General features: G+C 36.2%; 1 protein-coding gene across 2 annotated transcripts in view; it reads left to right on the top strand.

The window, feature by feature from the left end:
• st6gal2a (ST6 beta-galactosamide alpha-2,6-sialyltranferase 2a) overlaps window positions 1–19737 on the top strand; it is a 111555-nt gene that overhangs the window by 73545 nt on the left and 18273 nt on the right. For both annotated transcript variants that reach the window (XM_073845405.1, XM_073845406.1), the window contains exons 4-5: window positions 12654–12751; window positions 17857–17958. In XM_073845405.1, the coding sequence (XP_073701506.1) occupies window positions 12654–12751; window positions 17857–17958 (200 nt within the window). The remainder of the gene's footprint in view (window positions 1–12653; window positions 12752–17856; window positions 17959–19737) is intronic.

The raw sequence follows: 19737 nt of genomic DNA, 5'->3' as shown, positions 1-19737 counted from the left end.
ATGTCTACAATGTATTTAGGTCCTAGGCCATTGAGTGCTTTATAAACGAGTAGAAGTACTTTAAAATCTATCCTAAACATAACTGGTAGCCAGTGTAAGGACCTGAGGACTGGTGTAATATACTCTGATTTTCTCGTTCTAGTCAGAATCCTGGCAGCAGCGTTTTGTATGAGCTGCAGCTGTCTAATGGTCTTCTTGGGAAGGCCGGTGAGGAGACCATTACAATAGTCTACCCTGCTGCTGATAAAGGCATGAACAAGTTTCTCCAAATCTTGACCGGAAACAAAACCTCTTATTCTTGCAATGTTTGAGATGATAGTATGCTGATTTAGTTTCTGCTTTGACATGGCTACTGAAACTGAGGTCTGACTCCAGAATCACACCAATTCTTGACTTGTTTTTTTGTTTTTTGACCCCTAGTGTCAAGATACGCATTTACCTTATGAACTTCATCTTTGTTTCCAAATGCAATAACTTCCGTTTTCTCCTTGTTTAACTGAAGAAAGTTTTGGCACATCCAACTGTTAATTTCATCAATGCATTGGCAGAGGGAGTCAATGGGGCTGTAGTCATTTGGCGATAAGGCTAGGTAAATCTGGGTATCATCTGCATAGCTGTGATATGCAATTTGGTTCTTTCTCATCATTTGACCTAGTGGGAGCATATACAGGCTGAACAACAGCGGCGCCAGAATTGAGCCTTGTGGGACTCCGCATGTCATGGACGTCCACTTAGACTTATGTTCTCCTATACTCACATAATAGCCTCTTCCTTCTAAGTATGACCTGAACCAATTTAGAACCATCCCAGAAAGCCCGACCCAGTTTTCCAATCTATCTAGAAGAATTTTATGATCGACAGTGTCGAACGCAGCACTGAGATCTAGTAATACCAGCACTGATATTTTGCCAAGATCAGAATTTAGGCGAATATCATTTATTATCTTTATGAGCGCTGTCTCTGTACTATGATGTGGTCTGAAACCAGATTGGAAATGGTCCAGGTATCCATTTGAGTTTATGTAGTGGTTCAGCTGATTAAAAACAACCTTTTCAATAATCTTGCCTATAAAAGGAAGATTTGATATTGGTCTATAGTTGTTCAGTATGGTGTTATCAAGATTGCTCTTTTTCAGAAGGGGCTTAACAACTGCAGTTTTCAGGGAGTTTGGAAAAGTCCCAGAAAGAAGTGAGGTGTTCACCACTTCTGAGAGATCTGCTTCTAAACAGTTTAGCACACTTTTGAAAAAAGATGTGGGAAGTGTGTCAAGGTAGCAGATTGACGATTTAAGGTGCTGTACTATTTCTTTCAAAATGTTGCTATCGATTGCTTCAAAAGCAGACATAGTGACGACTTTTTGAAATTGCGGTCGAATCTGTCTGACCTCTGCATAACTTGAGGATGTGCTAATTGTCTTTCTGATATTATTGATCTTCTCAGAAAAGGAGGAAGCAAACTCATCGCACTTGCTGTCGGAGAGCATTTCACTAGGGATCTGACTAGGGGGGTTTGTTAGTCTCTCAATGGTAGCAAAAAGAGTGCGAGTGTTGTTTAAGTTCCTGTTTATAAGGTTTGAGAAGAACATTTGTCTAGCTTTACCTAGTTCAGCATTGAAAGCATGAAGGCTGTCTTTATAGATGCTATAGTGAATTTCAAGTTTCGTCTTCTGCCACATCCGCTCAGCTTTTCTGCATTGTCTTTTCATCCTCTGTACTGCTGTTGATTTTCTCCACGGTGATAACGTGACTTTGAGCAAAGTAAACGCGTGCTCCTGCTGAACATTCCTCTTACCTGTTGGTTAACACTGAGTTTGTCTTTATTATCTAAATTAGGCTATTCTTTTTATTTTTAATATAGAGATTTAAACTTCACTTTATACAGTGCTTAACAAATTTAATAAAACAAATTATGTAAGGTGTTTAACAAATTATGTAAGATTTGTGCCACTGCTGCTCAAAAATAACAGTATTGGTGATTACCAAAATCATTTTTAGCAGGGTTGGGCCATTCATAAATTAAATTGAGAATGAATTGTAAATTCCAATTCACTTCCTGGAATGGAATTAGAATGGGTTTTGGAATTGGATGCAGCTGACAAGAAATGGAATTGGAATTGAATTGGAATGTCAGGAAACAGAATTGAAATCAAATAGGCATGTGCCGGTATCACATTTTCATGCTGCGATTAATTGATTGAGCTTTTATCACGGTATACGGTATTATCACAATATTGTAATTTTACAAGAGAAACAGGTTAAAAAAACACAAAAAACTTCAGTTTCGTCAACTTAGTAACTTTAATAACTTTTTAATTAACTAAAAGTACTTCAAACATTTAAATACAAATAAATATAAATAAAACAATACACAAAATAAAAGTAAACTTGAGCAATTATATCAAAGTGAATGTGCAAACTGCAAAAGAACAACATTTGTTATATGTTTTTAAATAGATTTAAGAGCAAAAAACTATTTTCAAAGAATCAACAATAAACATTTTCAACCAATTCCTGGTATCTCTTCTGGGCTGCCTGGCATATTTTAGTCCTCGTGATTAAAGTGCAAAAATGAAGCTGATGTATGGATGACCACTTCCTCCACTGCTGGTCCATAGGTCAGTAGTTGCTGCATACCATTTTCCCTGGGCTATACGCTTGCCAACATCCTCTTTTAGACTGTTATACATTTTGGGTAATTCTGTCTTAGAGAAAAACTTCTGTGAGGGAACTTTGTAAAGTGGAACTGTTGTCTTCATCAGTTTCAGAAATGCTGGTTTTGCTACTGTGTAAATGGGGATCATGTCTTTAGCAATACAGTATGCTATGGCATGATTGATTTCCTTGGCCCGATGAGATGAAGGTCCATATGAAGCCTGACGCTGGAATGCCTCTTGAACTGTTGGCTGAACGATGGCTTCAGCTGAAGATGAACCAGCACTGCTAGATGCATGGCCACTCTGTAAAATAGGAATGAAAAATATTACTTCACACCTCTGATAATTTAAATAAAAGATGCTGTTCAGACAGAGAATACAAGCAAAGTAAATTTTCGTTTTTTTGTTTTTAGATTAAAAATAACCCAAGTTCCAACTTTCAACTAAATGCATCTGTCAGTTCATACTATATTTTAGTAATAGAAAACACACGATGATGAGCTTAAGTTTTGCACTTTACTTGTACTCTCTTGTAAACATGTAAACATCAAGTTTACTCGCACTGTGTGAAAATGTATGATTGTGTTGCATTCCTTTTTTAACTTAAAATCTAATTATTCTGCCTAACTTCCATTATTAATTACAGAACTTACTTTTAGCTGAGTATTGTATTTTGTTGTTAAAATACGAGACGCAAACTTAAGTGTAGGAAGTGGAGTTCATGCTAACTCTTAAACTAACGTTACATGGAAGCAAGCAACATGCAGCAAATGGAAATAAGTTAACGTAATTTTGCCATCCTGTCTTTCAAATAGTTGTTTTATGTGGTATTCAGCATGAGAAATGAAGTGTCTTACCTTTATCTCCCTGAATTGCAGTGGATGGTTGTCGCGAATATGAGCGGACGTGTTCCCGTGTTTAGCAGCCACTTTCCATCCACATGTTTTACACAAAGGGAAACCGTCTTCGATCAGCAATCCCTCTGCATTTTTTTGGAACCCAAAATATTTCCAAACCTCTGACTTTACCCTTTTTGAAGGGGGATAAATTGTCAGCAGCGTTCCTCCTTCCGCCATGTTTCTTCTTCGTGTGAGGATTAGAGTGCGGTGGCAGCAGCGGCGCGCACTGCGTGCACACTAGTGATGCGCGGATGGCGGTTATATCCGCGGGCGCTGCGGATAATCCGCGGGTCGGGTGGGTCGGGTAATAAAAAAATGCATTCTGATTATTTGCGGGTGGGTCGCGGGTGGATGAGATAAATCAATAATGATGCAAATATTAACTACATTTTCTAAAACTTGAACGTGTTTTAAATATGTTTTTCATCAGGCAGACGATTTCATTTGTGTGCGTGTGTGTGTTTGCCTGTTCTAAATTTTTGGTGACAGAAACGGTGATATTCCATATAAAGTTTGAAGGGAGTTATGCCCGTGCTAATGCTATTGAGCACGCTAATGCAGTGGTGTAGTGCATTGGTCGCTTTGCGTTTACCCACGTCTCTGATGCGCATCATTCAGTAGTGTCCTGCATTAGACAAAATCATGACAGTCCAACACATGAATAGCTAATTCAGTCGCATGTTAATAAATTGAAATATTCCCTAAAAACACCCAGTAAAGACAGTGATGTGTTCAGGACCGTGGCGCCGGCTTCTTTTGAAATATATTTGACGATTGTGCCTGATGCGTCCACAGATGCTGCCTGTTCATTCTTACGCGAAAGCATGTCAGGCTAGGCGCGCAGTGGTATAATAATTATTATTATTGATTACTTATTTGAATCAGTAGATTATAATGAAAACAATACCTTAAAAATGAAAAGAAGCAGATTTTTACGATCAGACCTTTCTTAAACTGGTGAACCCCTGTAAACTTCAGTCCAAGCATGCGTTCAAATAGTAAGTTCAGAGCGGCTCTAATAGAGAGAAAACCCGACCGATTTCGTCAGAGATTGCGGAGAGCCGCATCCAAATGTCAGTTAACCTTATTCTTTTCTGCATGGATTTGGCTTAAAATCATTCGGGTGACGATTGAGCCCATCCGCGCATCTCTAGTGCACACAGTGCTTCTACATGTGGGGATTGTTTACATCAGAGTGCGCATCAGTTCTGCGCAGCATATACGCAGTGTTTCTTCAAGCGGTTGATGGAAAATAAGCTAATGCGCGTTCTAAAAATATAAATTCGGATCTATTATTTTTCACGGTATTTTGAAGTGCCCGCGATAACAATATCGTGCATATTCATTACCGCGATTTATCGCATTACCGAATACCGGCACAAGCCTAAAATCAAATAAATTCCACTTGACTTGCTAAATAAAATAATTTGACTTGATTTGCTTAGTTTATAGTGGTGTTGGGTCGAGTCCACCTAAGTCGAGTCCAAGTCGAGTCCGAGTCTTTAACCATTTGAGTCCAAAATGGGGCGAGTCGGACTCAAGTCCGAGTCCAAATGGGTCGAGTCAGAGTCCAACTAAACACTACTGTTTTTCAGTATCTTAACCTTGTTTTAACCTTTACAACTAGAAAAAGGCAATGACAATTTAAAATGTAAAAAAGCAAACCGCTATTGCATATTGCCATTTGGATTTTTGATTGACACCATCTTATAATTAGTGTCCTGCTCAACAAACTTTAAAGTCATGTAACAGAAGTTATAACTTATGTATTGTGACATTTCAGAGTAAAACAGCTTTTAGAATGTGAAAAATTATAGGGCAGGACTTGACTTTATTTGCTGTTATATAGTAAATGAATAAGTTCAACAGGGTGGGTAGGAAGCTTAGTGAATGAGACATGAGGAGCAGAAAATTCACCTCTTATCTCTGATTTTGGCTGTTTTGGGTTTTATATGACGAATGTCTAAGACCTGAGACAGGGTAGATGGCATTTAGATTTTTTTTTTTCTTGGATGAAAATGAGGCTGTAAGGGGACAGTTTTTAAGTACCAGTCTATGGAGGCCATAGAATAAAAGAGTAACAAAATATAATATATTTCAAAATTCTGACTTTATATCTGACAATTTTGATAAGAAATGACATTCTCCCTTTTCCCCTCAGCTCAAAATCATGAGTTTAAATCCCACACTTCTGACATTTTTCCCCTCACAAAACTGTTTTTTTTTTTGTCAATTTGAGTAATAGTCTGAAATACAACATATAAACAACGTATATATATAAAAAAATCTGAATTATGAGATAAAATAGGCAAATGTAATATGACGCAGTCTGCTGCAGCAGGTTTATGTTGCTGTCGCTTTAAGACCGGATGCACAGATCATATATTGTGACACATCTGTATTTCTCCCATCTGTTTAAATTCACTCAAGACAAAACCGACTGCATTTGCATTAATTCTCTCCAAGATGGTGCATTTTGACATAACTTTTCGTATGTGTAGCAATACCATGCAAAAGAACTTAATTCAGCATTTGCACGCTGATTGAGAGGCGTTTTCAGTGAGCACACTTTGAGTGTTTGTGTATGCAAAGAAACCAGCAGGCTTTCAAGTTCTGGCAAGACTTTTAAACACGTGCGAATACTGAATGTCACTTTCGTAATAATGCATCGAGTCAGTAAAATTTCCGTCAACTGTCCCTGGACTCGGCAATTATTCCCGAGTCCGAAAAGCTTGAGTCCGAGTCAAAATGCAACCGAGTCCGTGACAAGTCCAAGTCCGCTAGAAATTGAACTCGAGACCGGACTCGAGTACAAGTCCGAGTACCCCAACTCTAGTTTATTGTACATTAAATATTGTAAATCACATAAACGACAAACATATAAAAGAAATACAAAGTACTGTATGTTTAGTATGTTAAGTAAGTTAAGCATATGATGATATGAATGATGATAATTCCATGCAATAAAAAGTGAATGAAATGCATGAATGAACAGAAGGGGGGGGGGGGGGGGTTGAGACATATATTATGAGGTAATCATATATTGAATGTATAGTACATCCAGAAACTTATCACCACTGTCATTCAATTATTAATTCATAATGTACAGTTCTCATTTTTATTTACTTGCATTTGATCAACTCTATTTCATACATTACTTGGTATTTGTAAAGCATCATAAATAAAGTTAAATGTATGTCTCTAAATGCAATCACAAATAAATGCTCAGAAACAGCAATAAACATAATTCAGTGGAATTTCCCTGAACTGAATTCCACTTCCTGTAATTCCAATTCAATTCCAGCTCTGTTTCCTGAAATTGTTGTTGAATTCCAATTCCATTTCCTCCTTTGTATTGGAATTGTTGAGTTCATTCCTGAATTGACCCCAACCCTGATTTTTAGCTTTCTGTACTGGTAAGTCCTCCCAATGTGTATATGCTCTTTAGCAACAGTAGGCTATTTCTAATGCTATAATTATTGCTGTTATCTATGTAAAAAAAATTGATTCTCTTTATTGGTGGTCTAATAAATTAAGCACTGTTTTCATAACATTCAGTTGGCATGTTTGTTTGAAGGACATTGGGCAGAATGTGGAATAGTGTGATTTTTGTCAATAAAAAAAATGGATTCTTTAAGCCAATTAATCGAAAAATAATCGGCCAACTAATCGATTATCAAAATAATCGTTAGTAGCAGCCCTAGTTAAAATGATAATTACATTTTAAATATGGATATTTTTCTTACACCAATGCATCGATTCACGGCAGGAGGCCTCAATTAACCCCCGGAACCATGTGACTTTTTATAATGTTTGGAAGCACTTCATTGGACTTGTTTTGGACTGATGAAGAGGAACACCCACCCATGCCATTATAAAGACTGGAAGTGCCAGGATAATTTTTATAATAACTCCAATTGCATTCATCTGAAATAAGGAAGTCATATGCACCTAGGATGCCAGGAGGGTGAATAAATAATGGGCTGATTATCATTCTTTGGTGAATCAACCCTTTAAAGTCTTCTGAAGTGAAAATCTGTGTTTAAATGAAACAGTTTTCAAGGTTGCAGTTGCACAGTTTGAACGTCACCTAACCAGATCAGAGCGGAGTCTTTCAAATCCACTAATGTGCCCTGTCGTAAAATCAGCCAGGTGTGCCAAGACCAAACAAATCATTATAGTGTTCATGATGTACTGCGCCCTGTAATGGTTGCACGCAGCTGTATTGATCAAACTGCTTGTTACAGTCGTATAGTAGCAGTATTACTTCACACACAATATATAAGTATGTCTCACATGGTTTTTCCTTAAATAGTATTTTTAAACTGAGGCCAGTTTTGATCAGGCTCTAGTTCTCCACAACCCCTTTAGCCTGTCTATTAAATTCAGCTCGTCTTGTCTAAACATTTCCCATCAGCCGTGCCAACCTAGTGTGCCCTCCAAATATACTCAAGGACGAGCCAGAGAGCCAGCAAATCCACAGCACAGCCAAGAGCAGATCTGCCAGAGCTCTCCATGAGAAGCCTGTCTCCGGCTCAGCTCATCTAAACCGTATTATTTCCCTGAACATTCATCTATGCATTGAAAAGAAAAACAAATCTCAGCCGTTGGGGGAGGGGGGTTTATTTCGGTTTCCTCCCAGTGTTTTGTTTGGGAAATGCCAGTCTGTTATCAACACACTAGTTTGTAGTTTATCACGTTGGGTATTTTCAGAAAGATTCCAGCTTTGATTCACATTACCACTGCTATCATATGCAATGCTGTGCAATCTCTCAGCTGTTGACTTTTTAATTTTTTTGGCTCTAAATGTGTCTACCATCCTAGTCTCAGACGAAACGCCTACGGACGCCCACAGTCCGTTTGCTGAATGTCTGATGCATATTGCTCACCAAAATGGAATATTTTCTTTGCCTGCAAACTAATCAGGTTGACTTTCCTTACTCAATTTATCAGTCAGCATGCAGCGCAGTGTTTTTGGGTTAGGCCTAATTCACCGCATACTTCTGAGGAAAAACCTCGTCACTGGGTTTGCCAAAGCTTGCCAGGGTGATGGAATTTCAACTTTGCTTTAGGCACTTGCTACTGCCCAATAAACTTAAATAAAACTAAATGAGTGTGATTTGTCTTATCGAAAAGACTGATTTTAATTAAATATATGCTTAGCATGTTTTAAAGTGAAATGCAACACTGCGTTTACGCGTGAGCAGCTCATGTATGGTGTTTTCAGTGTCTCAGAGTGATTTGGATCACAACAAAAGCTTCTCCACACAAAATCGATCTCTGCATGGGCTCTGGTTTTGGTCCACTTATAGAGCTCATTTAAAAACGCATCATGTGCCAACCATCTTCCCAAACTTGTAATGAGAAGCACTTATAAACTTGTCAAGAAAAGAAGCTGTAAGGGCTCCCTGCGGTTCATCAAAAAAAAAAAACTCAATGGTTTAACATCATAAAGTGAAGACTGCCATAAAACAGTATTAGTTTTGTTGTAGGATGCTGTATAAAATGTTCTTTTCTAAATTGAAATGTTAAAAATTGATGGTTATTTTTACTTATATACACTACCAGTCAAAAGTTTTTGAACAGTAAGATGTGTTTTATTTTTTTATATATAAAGAAGTCTCTTCTGCTCAACAAGCCTGCATTTATTTGATCCAAAGTACAACAAAAACACAAATTTAGAAATAGTTTTACTAGTTAAAATACATTTTCTGTTTGAATGTATTTTAAGATGTAATTTAGTTCTGTTATTTCAAAGCTGTTTTGTCCCTTTTGATCAATTTAAAGCTTCTTTGGTAAATAAAAATATTAATTTCTACAATTAACCCCATAAAAAAAATGGCAAATCAGCATATTAGAATACTTTCTGAAGGATTTCTGAAGAATAAATTACATTTTAAAATACATTCAAATAGAAAGCAGTTATTTTAAATAGTTAAAATGTTTAATTTTACTGCTTTCGCTGTATTTTGGAATAATTGCGGACTTAAACATCTTACTGTTCAAAAACTTTTGACTGGTAGTGTCTCATTTTAAATGAATTGAAATGCTTTATTTTTATTTATTTTATAAGTTTGATTGTATAAGTGTTATTTATATGATAGAAATGTTTGTTAGGTTTATTCATGTAAGCTTGTCTTTAAAATAATAAAATAAATAAATCTTTTTTTTGTCGTCATAGCATTTTACTTGTGTCCTTGTTAAATGTTACATGCAATTACTAAAATAATAACAGTAAATTATGCATAATTACAGCAACTAACTCTAAATTAAATTCTAACTCTGTAATAAGTAAAGGTTGTCAATTATAACCAGTTTCTGGACAAATTATGTAGCTAGCCAAATAAAAAAAAAAAGAGAGAGAAAGTGCCTCAGTAGTGCTGTGTGTACTTTCTGTTGGTGTCTTTTGGTTATGGTATCATCTAGTTCCAATACATCAGCCCCCAAAATGTACATAAAAAGGTACTTGTGGTTTGTATGTCTGTCATATAGTTCAAGGTTTAGACCACCACCACATTGCAGCTTATTCTGGGACTGTTAAAGGTCTGGTTTATTGTGACTATTAGTACCCTAGTTGTTGGTCTTCATCTGCCACCTAGTGGTATTGCAATGTCTTTCCAACAAGCCTGTATATGTAAAATATAATATAATTCTTTGTCTTTTTAGTGGGCTTTCTGTTCTTTTAACATTCGGATCTTCTTTTCACATCCTGCCTCTGTGTAACTTTTCAGCGTTTTTCTTTTGCGCACATGCGTGGGCTCTTTTTCCTCTTCTGATGTGACTTATATTCTCTCAGGTGATTGATGTCCCTGTCGAAATAGTGGGGACATGCTCAATGTCAAGCTCAAATTTACTGCTTTGAAAATATTGCTAGTTGATGAAGGCCAATAAACGGCACGTCAGCTGAACTGAGAGATGGATGAGGGGTGAGGGGAGTCCTTCATAGGATCAGTCATTGTCACATCCTGTCTAGGGGAAAAGACTATTCATCACTGACTTTTTTTTCTCTCTTTCATTCTCTGGATCTCCCTGTGTATTAGATTTATATGTAAAATGTTATATTGCAGAAAACAGTTCGTCCACTAGAGTGCACTGTTGTTTTAGACCTCAGCGTGGTTTTAGGAATAAGTTGTGTTTTTAGTTTGCAATGGTTAAATATTTTAATTGTTAGTAATTATTGCAATTATTAATTTAATAAGCATAATTAAGATTTCTACATTTTAAAAAAATGTTTTATTGTATGGTTATTTTTCTAATAAATTGTTTAAATAAGTTTTATTCATTTAAGCTTGTCATTTTATTTTTAATGGTTTTTTTTAATTTCTTTTTTTTTATTACTATAATTTGTGGTAGTATTTTTTTTTTCAAGTATCCTTGTTAAATGTTGCATGAAATTACTATAGTAATAACAGTAAAATATGCATAATTACAGCAACAATCCCTAAATTATATCCTTATCCTAACTCTATAATAAGTAAATGCTGTCACTTACTATTACTCGGTAGTTTTATTTTTTATTTTTGTAAAATGTTATTCTCTTTTGGCATTTATATCACAACTGCAACTGAGTTCGTGTGCAACTGTGAAACCCTGCCTGAGCATTTCCTGTCATTGATTTATCGACATACACTACCAGTCAAAAGTTTGATTTTTAATAGTTTTTAAAGACATCTTTTCTGCTCACCAAGCCTGCATTTATTTGATCCGAAGTACAGCAAAAACTGTAAAAGTTTGAAATATTTTTGCTATTTAAAATGACTGTTTTATATTTGAATATATTTTAAAATGTAATCTATTCATGTTATTTAAAAGCTGATCTTTTTGCATCATTACTCCAGTCTTCAGTGTCACATGATCCTTCAGAAATCATTCTAATATTCTGATTTGCTGCTCAAAAATATTTATTATTATTATTGTTGAAAACAGCCAAGTATAATTTTTTTCAGGTTTCAGCATTAATCAGAAATTGTAATATTATAAATGATCGCTTTTGATGAATTTAAAGTGTCCTTACTAAAAAGTATTAATTTCTATAATCCCCCCCCCCCCCCCCCCCAAAAAAAAGATACTGACTCCAAGCTTTTGAATGATGTAGCGTGTAATGTTACAAAAGCTTTTTATTTCAGATAAATGCTGATCTTTTGGAGCTTTCTATTCCTTAAAGAGTCATGGAAAAATGTACTTAACTGTTTTAAATATTGGTAATAACAATAAATGTTTCTTGAACAGCAAGTCAGCATATTATAATGATTTCTGAAGGATCATGTGACACTGAAGACTGGAGCAAGTGCAGAAAATGTAGCTTTGTTTACAGAAATAAATGACCTTTTAAGATGCGTTCAAACAGAAAACACTATTTTAGTGTTTTTGCTATACTTTGGATCAAATGCAGGCTTGGTGAGCAGAAGAGAATTCTTTAAAACGTATCAAAATCTTACCGTTCAATAACTTTTGACTGCTAGTGTATGATTGTTCATTTGCTCTCCTCTTCTAACACTGATATGGAGTAAAAAATGATTTAAAGAACCCAAAAATGATAATAACTGATGTGACTCACTAAGTCTGAATCGGTGGCAATGTGAATGACATTTAAGAGCCACAGTGGAGGTCATTTTTTCATTTTTTTGAGTGAACTAAGCATGACCTTTAAAGTCACTCAATCTCACGGCAGATTAAATGGGAGATTTCCAATCAATAAAAAGCCCCCGGAGGTGAACAGAGTAATAAATGGAGTCTAACTTTGTTCTCTGTTAAACAAGCTGTTTGCACCGTAGCTAACAACAGATTACAGGGTTGAGCGATGTGAGGAACATGTTTACTAGCCCTGTGCATTCTTATTGATCAGTGACCGCTGCACCCTCACATTTCCACCAGTGCACTCCGACATTCATAATGTGTTTTAGAAGCATTTTCTGGCTCCTTCTCCTTGTATTCTCACAGTAATGTTAACAGACTGAGGCCTTGTTTTCTCTTTCTCTTGGGTCGTGTTGTTTTTTCTTGTTATCTGAAGACTTGCAGGAGTGAAATGCCTTCATTGTTCTTTTAATCACGGCTCATTCGAAGGCACCATGTGATTAAAGCTCCAATTTTTCTAATTGCAGACTCCCATGAAGCAGTGCTGCGTTTCAATACAGCTCCTACCAAGGGTTATGAAAGGGACGTTGGGAATAAAACCACCATACGCATCATCAACTCTCAGGTGAGCGATGTTTGATGTTTTCACTTATTGGTAGTACTGTGACTTTGTGAAGCAGATCTCATTTGAACACCCTCTGGCTCATATCCTCCGGCTGTGTGTGTTTTTTCAGCTAGATCTGACTCATCCTGTCCTTGTGGACACACGCTCACCGCTAAACTAATTCAAACACACCATGCAGAACAGAGACCGCTTAGTGTTAAAGTTGCAAGATGTGCTGTGTCCTTTCACTTTTCGTGAATGGACAGAACAATGGGAACAGAACTGATGCTTAATGGTTTATTATAAAGTAGTGTCTGAAGAAAGTACACTCTGAAAATATCATTTTGTTCTGTGGAACATAAGAAGAGTTGAAAAGATGGTGACCATGAACTATTAGGCTCTGAAATGAACAAAAAAAGCTCTGTAAAGGTACAGTGAAAGTGATCCAAATGATTCATCCCAGATCCTTGTCTTGTACACGGTGTACAGCAGCTGTTGTGGGGAACAAACTGAATTTGAAGCATTCGTTTTTGACAATCTTCCCTCCACTAACAGTTTTTCTCAAATTATTACATTCACCCAAAAAGGAAATTTCTGTCATTACTCACACTCGTGTCATTTCAAACCCGTAAGAGCTTTGTTCATCTTCGCAACTCAAATTAAGTTATTTTTGATGAAATCTGAGAGCGTTCTGACCCTGCATAGATGGCAAGGCAACTACTATGTTTAAGACCCAGAAAAGTAGTAAGGACATTGTTAAAATAGTCAATGTGACATCAGTGGTTCAACCATAATTTTACAAGGCTACGAGAAATTCATCAATTTGTTCAAAAAACAAGCAGAGGAACGCACATGGTGCGTGTTGAAAAATGACACTGAAGAGAAGAAATTGAGTAAAGTCATTATTTTTGTTTTATTTGCACACAAACAAGTATTCTCATAGTGTCATAACGTTGCTGTCTATGCCGATTCAGAAAGCTCTTGAATTTCAATAAAATGTCTTGAATTTAGATGAAGGAAGGTCTTTTGGGTTTGGAATGACACGAGTGAGTAATTAATGAGAACTTTAATTTTGGGGTGAAGTGTCCCTTTAAGGTGTTTAAGGTGAGCCTGGCAATCAACATTAGAACACCATCCTCATGCAAGGACACTAGACTTTTGCTAAAAGTTAGTCTCATAGCCTGCGATATGACCTAGAATCTGCTACTGTAGCCGCTACTGTATGCAGTATGTTCAATGTAAACTACTGTGGGGCTGCCCTCAACTAAAGATTCTTCTGGTCAATGGCTAATCGCACGTTTATTAGTAAACCATTTAAATCATAATGAGTGTTTAATTGCCTACATAGCGCACACAAAGTTTGCCCAAGTTTATTTACCATTTTACAATAAATCCTAATGTAATCATGACAAACTATATATCGTTGGAAAGGTCTAAGGCTCCTAAATAGATATTCAACATTTTTTTTGTGTTACAAATTATGTAGGAAAATAATTTATGACAAGAGTTTCATAGATTAATTTATGACAAGACTGCACCTCAAAAATCTACTTCATAACTGGAGTTCTGACCTTTTTCACAAACAGACTTCCTTGTTGCCTTTTTCCCTATTATACTTTAGAAATAATAAGAAATGATATATCAGATGAAAACGTACAATTTCAAAATTCATCCTTTGGAATGCCATTTTAAAATCAGACATTGCATTAACATGGAAAATGTGCATCAGTCATATTACTAAATGTTCTTGTCCATGAATTATAAAGATTTAAGATTCAATTCTTCATTTTCACATCTCTGTTAAAAAAATGGGAGTAATAGTTAGGGGTTAATGGATATATATGGTTCCATTGCTCTGCTGGTCCATAAATCTGTCACAATCAAAGTACTACTCTTTCAATATTCAAAGTGCTAATAGAGACCGAATTTTCCAAGCATGATACAGAGCCATCTACACAGCTACACAAGTTATTATAGCCCACATACTAATAACAGCCTAGATATTTTATGTAGCTTAATTTGAGTCGCTCTCTAAATGCAGGGTATTAAAATGGCTTTTGAATGCGCGTGCGGGTTTTACTTATGGTTTCGTTTTAACGATCCCGCAAAACTCTCGGCGGCGCTGAGCGTGCATTTTACAATATAAGAGTTTGCTTTAACAAAACCATTTGAAAGTGAGTGGACACCAACGGGATTTTGAAAAGCGTGTCCCCAGTGTAAATTAAGCCGCTGCGTGAGTGGATCTCTGCCGCTGAGTTATCATCTGATGTGAATGAATGCCGCGTTGTACAGTATATTGAGACAGAGGCGCCATGATTTGCATCTGACAGAATGTGCGCTGAAGAAGAAGTTTAAATGGTTATGTAATGTTGGAGAGAACGGCGAACCTGTCGCTGCATCAGCTCACAGCAGTCTGTGCAGTAATTAGGCTAGCAAAAGTTTTGTTTAATATAAGTAAATAATTGGCTGAATCGTAGGCCTATAAATGCTGGATTAAGATTGTGTGGGGGGTCGAATCGAGATCGCGATCTATTGACGATTAATTGTGCAGCTCTACCGAAGCAACAGAAGTAATGATTATGAATAAGGAGTAAGGAGGCTGCATTAACTACATAAACCGAAAACAAAGAAAACACTAGTTTATCAATAATTGTATTAAGAGTTGACTCATCATTTCCGCAGAAGTGTAAGGCCCTATTGATTTGCGCGATGCGGAAAACACGGACTGAGTCACAGAACCCAGTCATAAAAACAATTTACTGAAAAATGCGTAATATCATGGAGTTTGTCAGAGTTTGGATGATTTAATCAAAAGTAGGTCATTACACTTGAATCAAACCACGACATGGACTAGTATTTGTAAATATTCAGCCGCAAAATGCCATTTAAAAATGAATCCTGCATGTTCTGCGTGTCTCTGTTCATGAATGGTGCAGATGCACTGATTTGTTTACTACACAAATACTGAAGCTCATGTTATTCTCGCGGTGATTTCAGCGTCTGCCGTCTCACTAAATGAGGACATAAATACGTGAACCACATCTCCAGAACTGCTCTGAGAGTCACTTCACAAGTGACCGTTCCATTTTGAGTCAAACTAGCCTTATCATATGCACAAAGAACTGTTAAAGGTAGTCACGGCAACCCATCAAAATAAGTCCAGTTTAACTTGAAGACATTGTTGAAGAAATATATGTGACCCTGGACCACAAAACCAGTCATAAGGTTAAATTTTACAAAACTGAGATGTATACATCATATGAAAATTCAATAATTAAGCTTTTTATTGATGTATGCTTTGTTTGGATAGGACAATATTTGGCCGAGATATATCTATTTGAAAATCTGGAATCTGAGGGTGCAAAAAAATCTAAATATTGCTATTGCTACAAATATACCCCAGCGACTTAAGACTGGTTTTGTGGTCCAGGGTCACATATTACTATTGTTCAGTAGAATTTATTACTACTACTACTACTACTACTAAGATAAAATAAAACATTATTTTTAAGGGTATAATCACACAACATTTCTTCCAGGGTTTAATTCTAATACTAAATCCCCTTTTTTGCCGAAAAATAAATTTTGCCTAATTTTCAATAACTAAAAGTTTAATGAAATTAATGTTTTATGCCTTCATTTGATAACCAAAAAATGTTAATACACAACAGAATTTCTAAGGGGGGGGGGGGGGGGGGGACGATAAGCCTATTTTAGGAATACATTTGAATAATTAAGTATGCATTCAAATAATTAGACATGCTAAAACACAGAATTTGATAACATTTTGTGAGAAAACTTAAATTGATGTTAAACTTTTAATAAATCGATGTGAAATTGTATAAGATTCTATTTATTATATAGGGCCCTATGAAAATTATTAATTTCACATCAATTTATTAAACGTTTTGGTAACACTTTCTATGAAGCCCCTATTCATAATACATTATGAGGGTATTTCTAAGGCATTATAATGAATGCATAATGCATTATAATAAACCTTATAATATGTTATATTATCTCATAAATACTCATAACAACAATTATAATACATTATAATACTTGAGTATTTGAGGTTATAACTTTTAAGATTATGATTATTTATAACACACATATTTATTCTACCTAATTTACAATTGACTATACCATATTACATATTTTTTTCATTTATATATTTTATTTTGATGGTCCCCTAAGTCTATTGACTATACGCAACTTTTCAACTATCTAACACTCCTTAGAATATTAGTAGACTTAGGTTAAGGTTATGCTAGGTTGTAGAAGGTTTACATGCTTGCAAAGTTACTTATAATCAGTTTGTCATTTGGGGAACCAAAAATACAGTGTTAGCATATATTTGGCATACTAATTTAAAAATTATTACATAAAAATGACTGTTAGCTGACATGCAGTTGAAGAGTTACTTATAAAAAGCTGTCTAAAGGGAAAAATATAGAAATATTATTATATAATGAGAAATATTATTATAATTACTTATAAGTGGTCTTTGTATGCTTTAAGTAAAGTGACATGAGAAACATGGCAAGATATGAGACTTATAATATGTTATAACTATGGAGGAGGTAATCATACTGTTAAAAGCTATAACCACAAATAAGTTAAACATTATAATACATTAAGACTGTACTTATGAATACTCATAAGATGATACAACATATTATAAGTTTTTTTTATAATGTATTATTAATGTATTATAATGCCTTAAGAATACCCTTATAATGTATTATAAATACAGGCTTCATAGAAAGTGTTACCGAGTGCAATGTGCACACACAAACGCAGATTCGAAAGATGTATCACTTTCATCTGTATATCCAAAAATGGAGTATTTTAAGAGAGTGTGACGGACAGATCCATTTGCTCCGTTTTCAAGCCTTTTCTCATTTACTAACGGTTAGTCGAATATTAAGGGGCAGCCCTAGTGTGAACTGATTCTCTTAATCATATGTAAAGCATATCACATTGTGCCTGGATAATAATGTGATTGTATGTATTCTAGCCAAACATAGAGATGGTTACAATAAGCTTGGAACTCCCTCAGTTATCTGCCTTTTTCCTCTTTTGCTTGTCCTCTCAGTGTAACATATTATCTGTTTTGTGTGCAGATCCTGGCGAATCCAAAGCATCAGTTCAACACAAGCTCATTGTACAAGAATGTAACACTTGTAGCGTGGGATCCTGCTCCATACACCCTCAACCTGAACAAAGTGAGTATTAAATGCCCAAAAACGCACCAGCAGCAATGGTTTATTCTATAACATTTAAAGGTATGCTTTGACTTTGAGAATTATTAATGTATAAATGTGTATGTATATATGTGTATATATGTGTATATATATGTATATGTGTGTATATATATTAGGGGTGGAACGGTACATGTATTCGTTTCGAACCGAATCGGTACGGGGGTCACGGTTCGGTGCATGATTTTAAACGGAGAATACACGGTATGAAAAAAAAAAAAAAAACTTGCCTGCAAAATAATTAATGTAATGCGGAACTACTGTTAAATACGCGGGTTCTTTAGGGACAGCTAATATTTAGCCCCGCTTTAGCTCTGAAGCTCTGATTGGCGTCGATGCAGCCAAGCTCCGCCTATGTATGCGTCTATCAGAGCCCGTCTACATTCTCTGGCACTCAGCAATTTTTTGTCAGCTCGACGGTCCATCATTGTGGTCCAGGGATTTCCTGAACTTTATGATTTGTCAAGCCCCCATTATTTTGACGCTAATAGAAGAAACAATGCATGGAGACGCATAGGCTTGGAGCTAGAGCGCAGCTGATGGTTGCTTAGAAACGGCAGACGCTTCCGGAGCGCAAGCGCCCGAGCGCTTTGTTGATCAGGAAGAAAGAAAGTTTTTAGGCGCGACATGTGAACGGCCCCTTAGATCGCAAGTTTGGGAAAACTTCGCTTTTCCAGTCAGTTACAGTAGTACAGGCGAGAGAGTGGTGGAAAAGAGGAGGACTGTGTGTTGCCGTTGTTCAGCGGTTGTTGGGTATGTGAGTGGAAATACATCTAATTGCCTTCTGCATTTTTGTTTTGCTTTTCCCTCCACTGTACCGAAATCATACCGAACCGTGACGTCTGAACCGAGGTACGAACCGAACCGTGACTTCTGTGAACCGTTCCACCCCTAATATATATGTATATGTATATGTATGTATATATATATATGTATATGTATATTTTTCCTTGCACATGTACAGAGAACAGGTGATGTTGTGTTTTTGCAATTCATATGAGCATATTGCTTTGAGTGTGTGTAGGACGGTTATGCTGATTAGTCTGGTCTGAGTGCTCTCATACCGCTGTGAATCATAAACCACTATAACAGGAAAAAAAGCTCAGAGCAGATTATAAATGCTTCCAATCAGTCCTTTGTACCCTTACCTCTCTGAAAACCTCCTTACAACACCATTTCTGACATTCCCAATCCCATCCTCCCCCATTGTTGTAGATATGAAACAAGGCATTTATGGAATACACAGAGAATAGATGGACATTTTGACTGACTAAACTCCCACAGAGTGACGGCACATCCTTCACACGATATGTGCCACCTTATGACCCGTGATTATGTGAAGACAACATGACAATGGCAACATTTCCATAGCAGTTCTTTAGAAAAGGAAGATCAAGAGTGTATCTGACCATGTGGAACTGAGAGGCAATTAAACTGCAGTGCTTTCATTTTCCCTTTCAATAAAGAGCTTTTTTTCTTGACAGGAAGGTCAATATGTTGGCAAGAGGGTCAATAAGTAAGCTTCTGTACATGTGCGAGGCCAGCGGTTAATTTGATTCATTCGATACAGTCATTTTCAAAGTCTTTCCGTCTGTTTTCAAGCCTCCATCACCGTTATATTTTCCTCGTCAATTCAAGAATACAATAGTATGTCTCATAAAGCACTTGATCAATGCTGTGGAGCGTTTTGAGAATGTGCAATTAACATACTGTGAATACAATGAACCTGCTAATTGAACAGAA

The sequence above is a fragment of the Garra rufa genome, chromosome 8 (assembly GCF_049309525.1).
Source record: "Garra rufa chromosome 8, GarRuf1.0, whole genome shotgun sequence".
In the NCBI taxonomy this organism is placed as follows: domain Eukaryota; kingdom Metazoa; phylum Chordata; class Actinopteri; order Cypriniformes; family Cyprinidae; genus Garra; species Garra rufa.
This window is presented reverse-complemented; position numbering and strand designations above follow the sequence as displayed.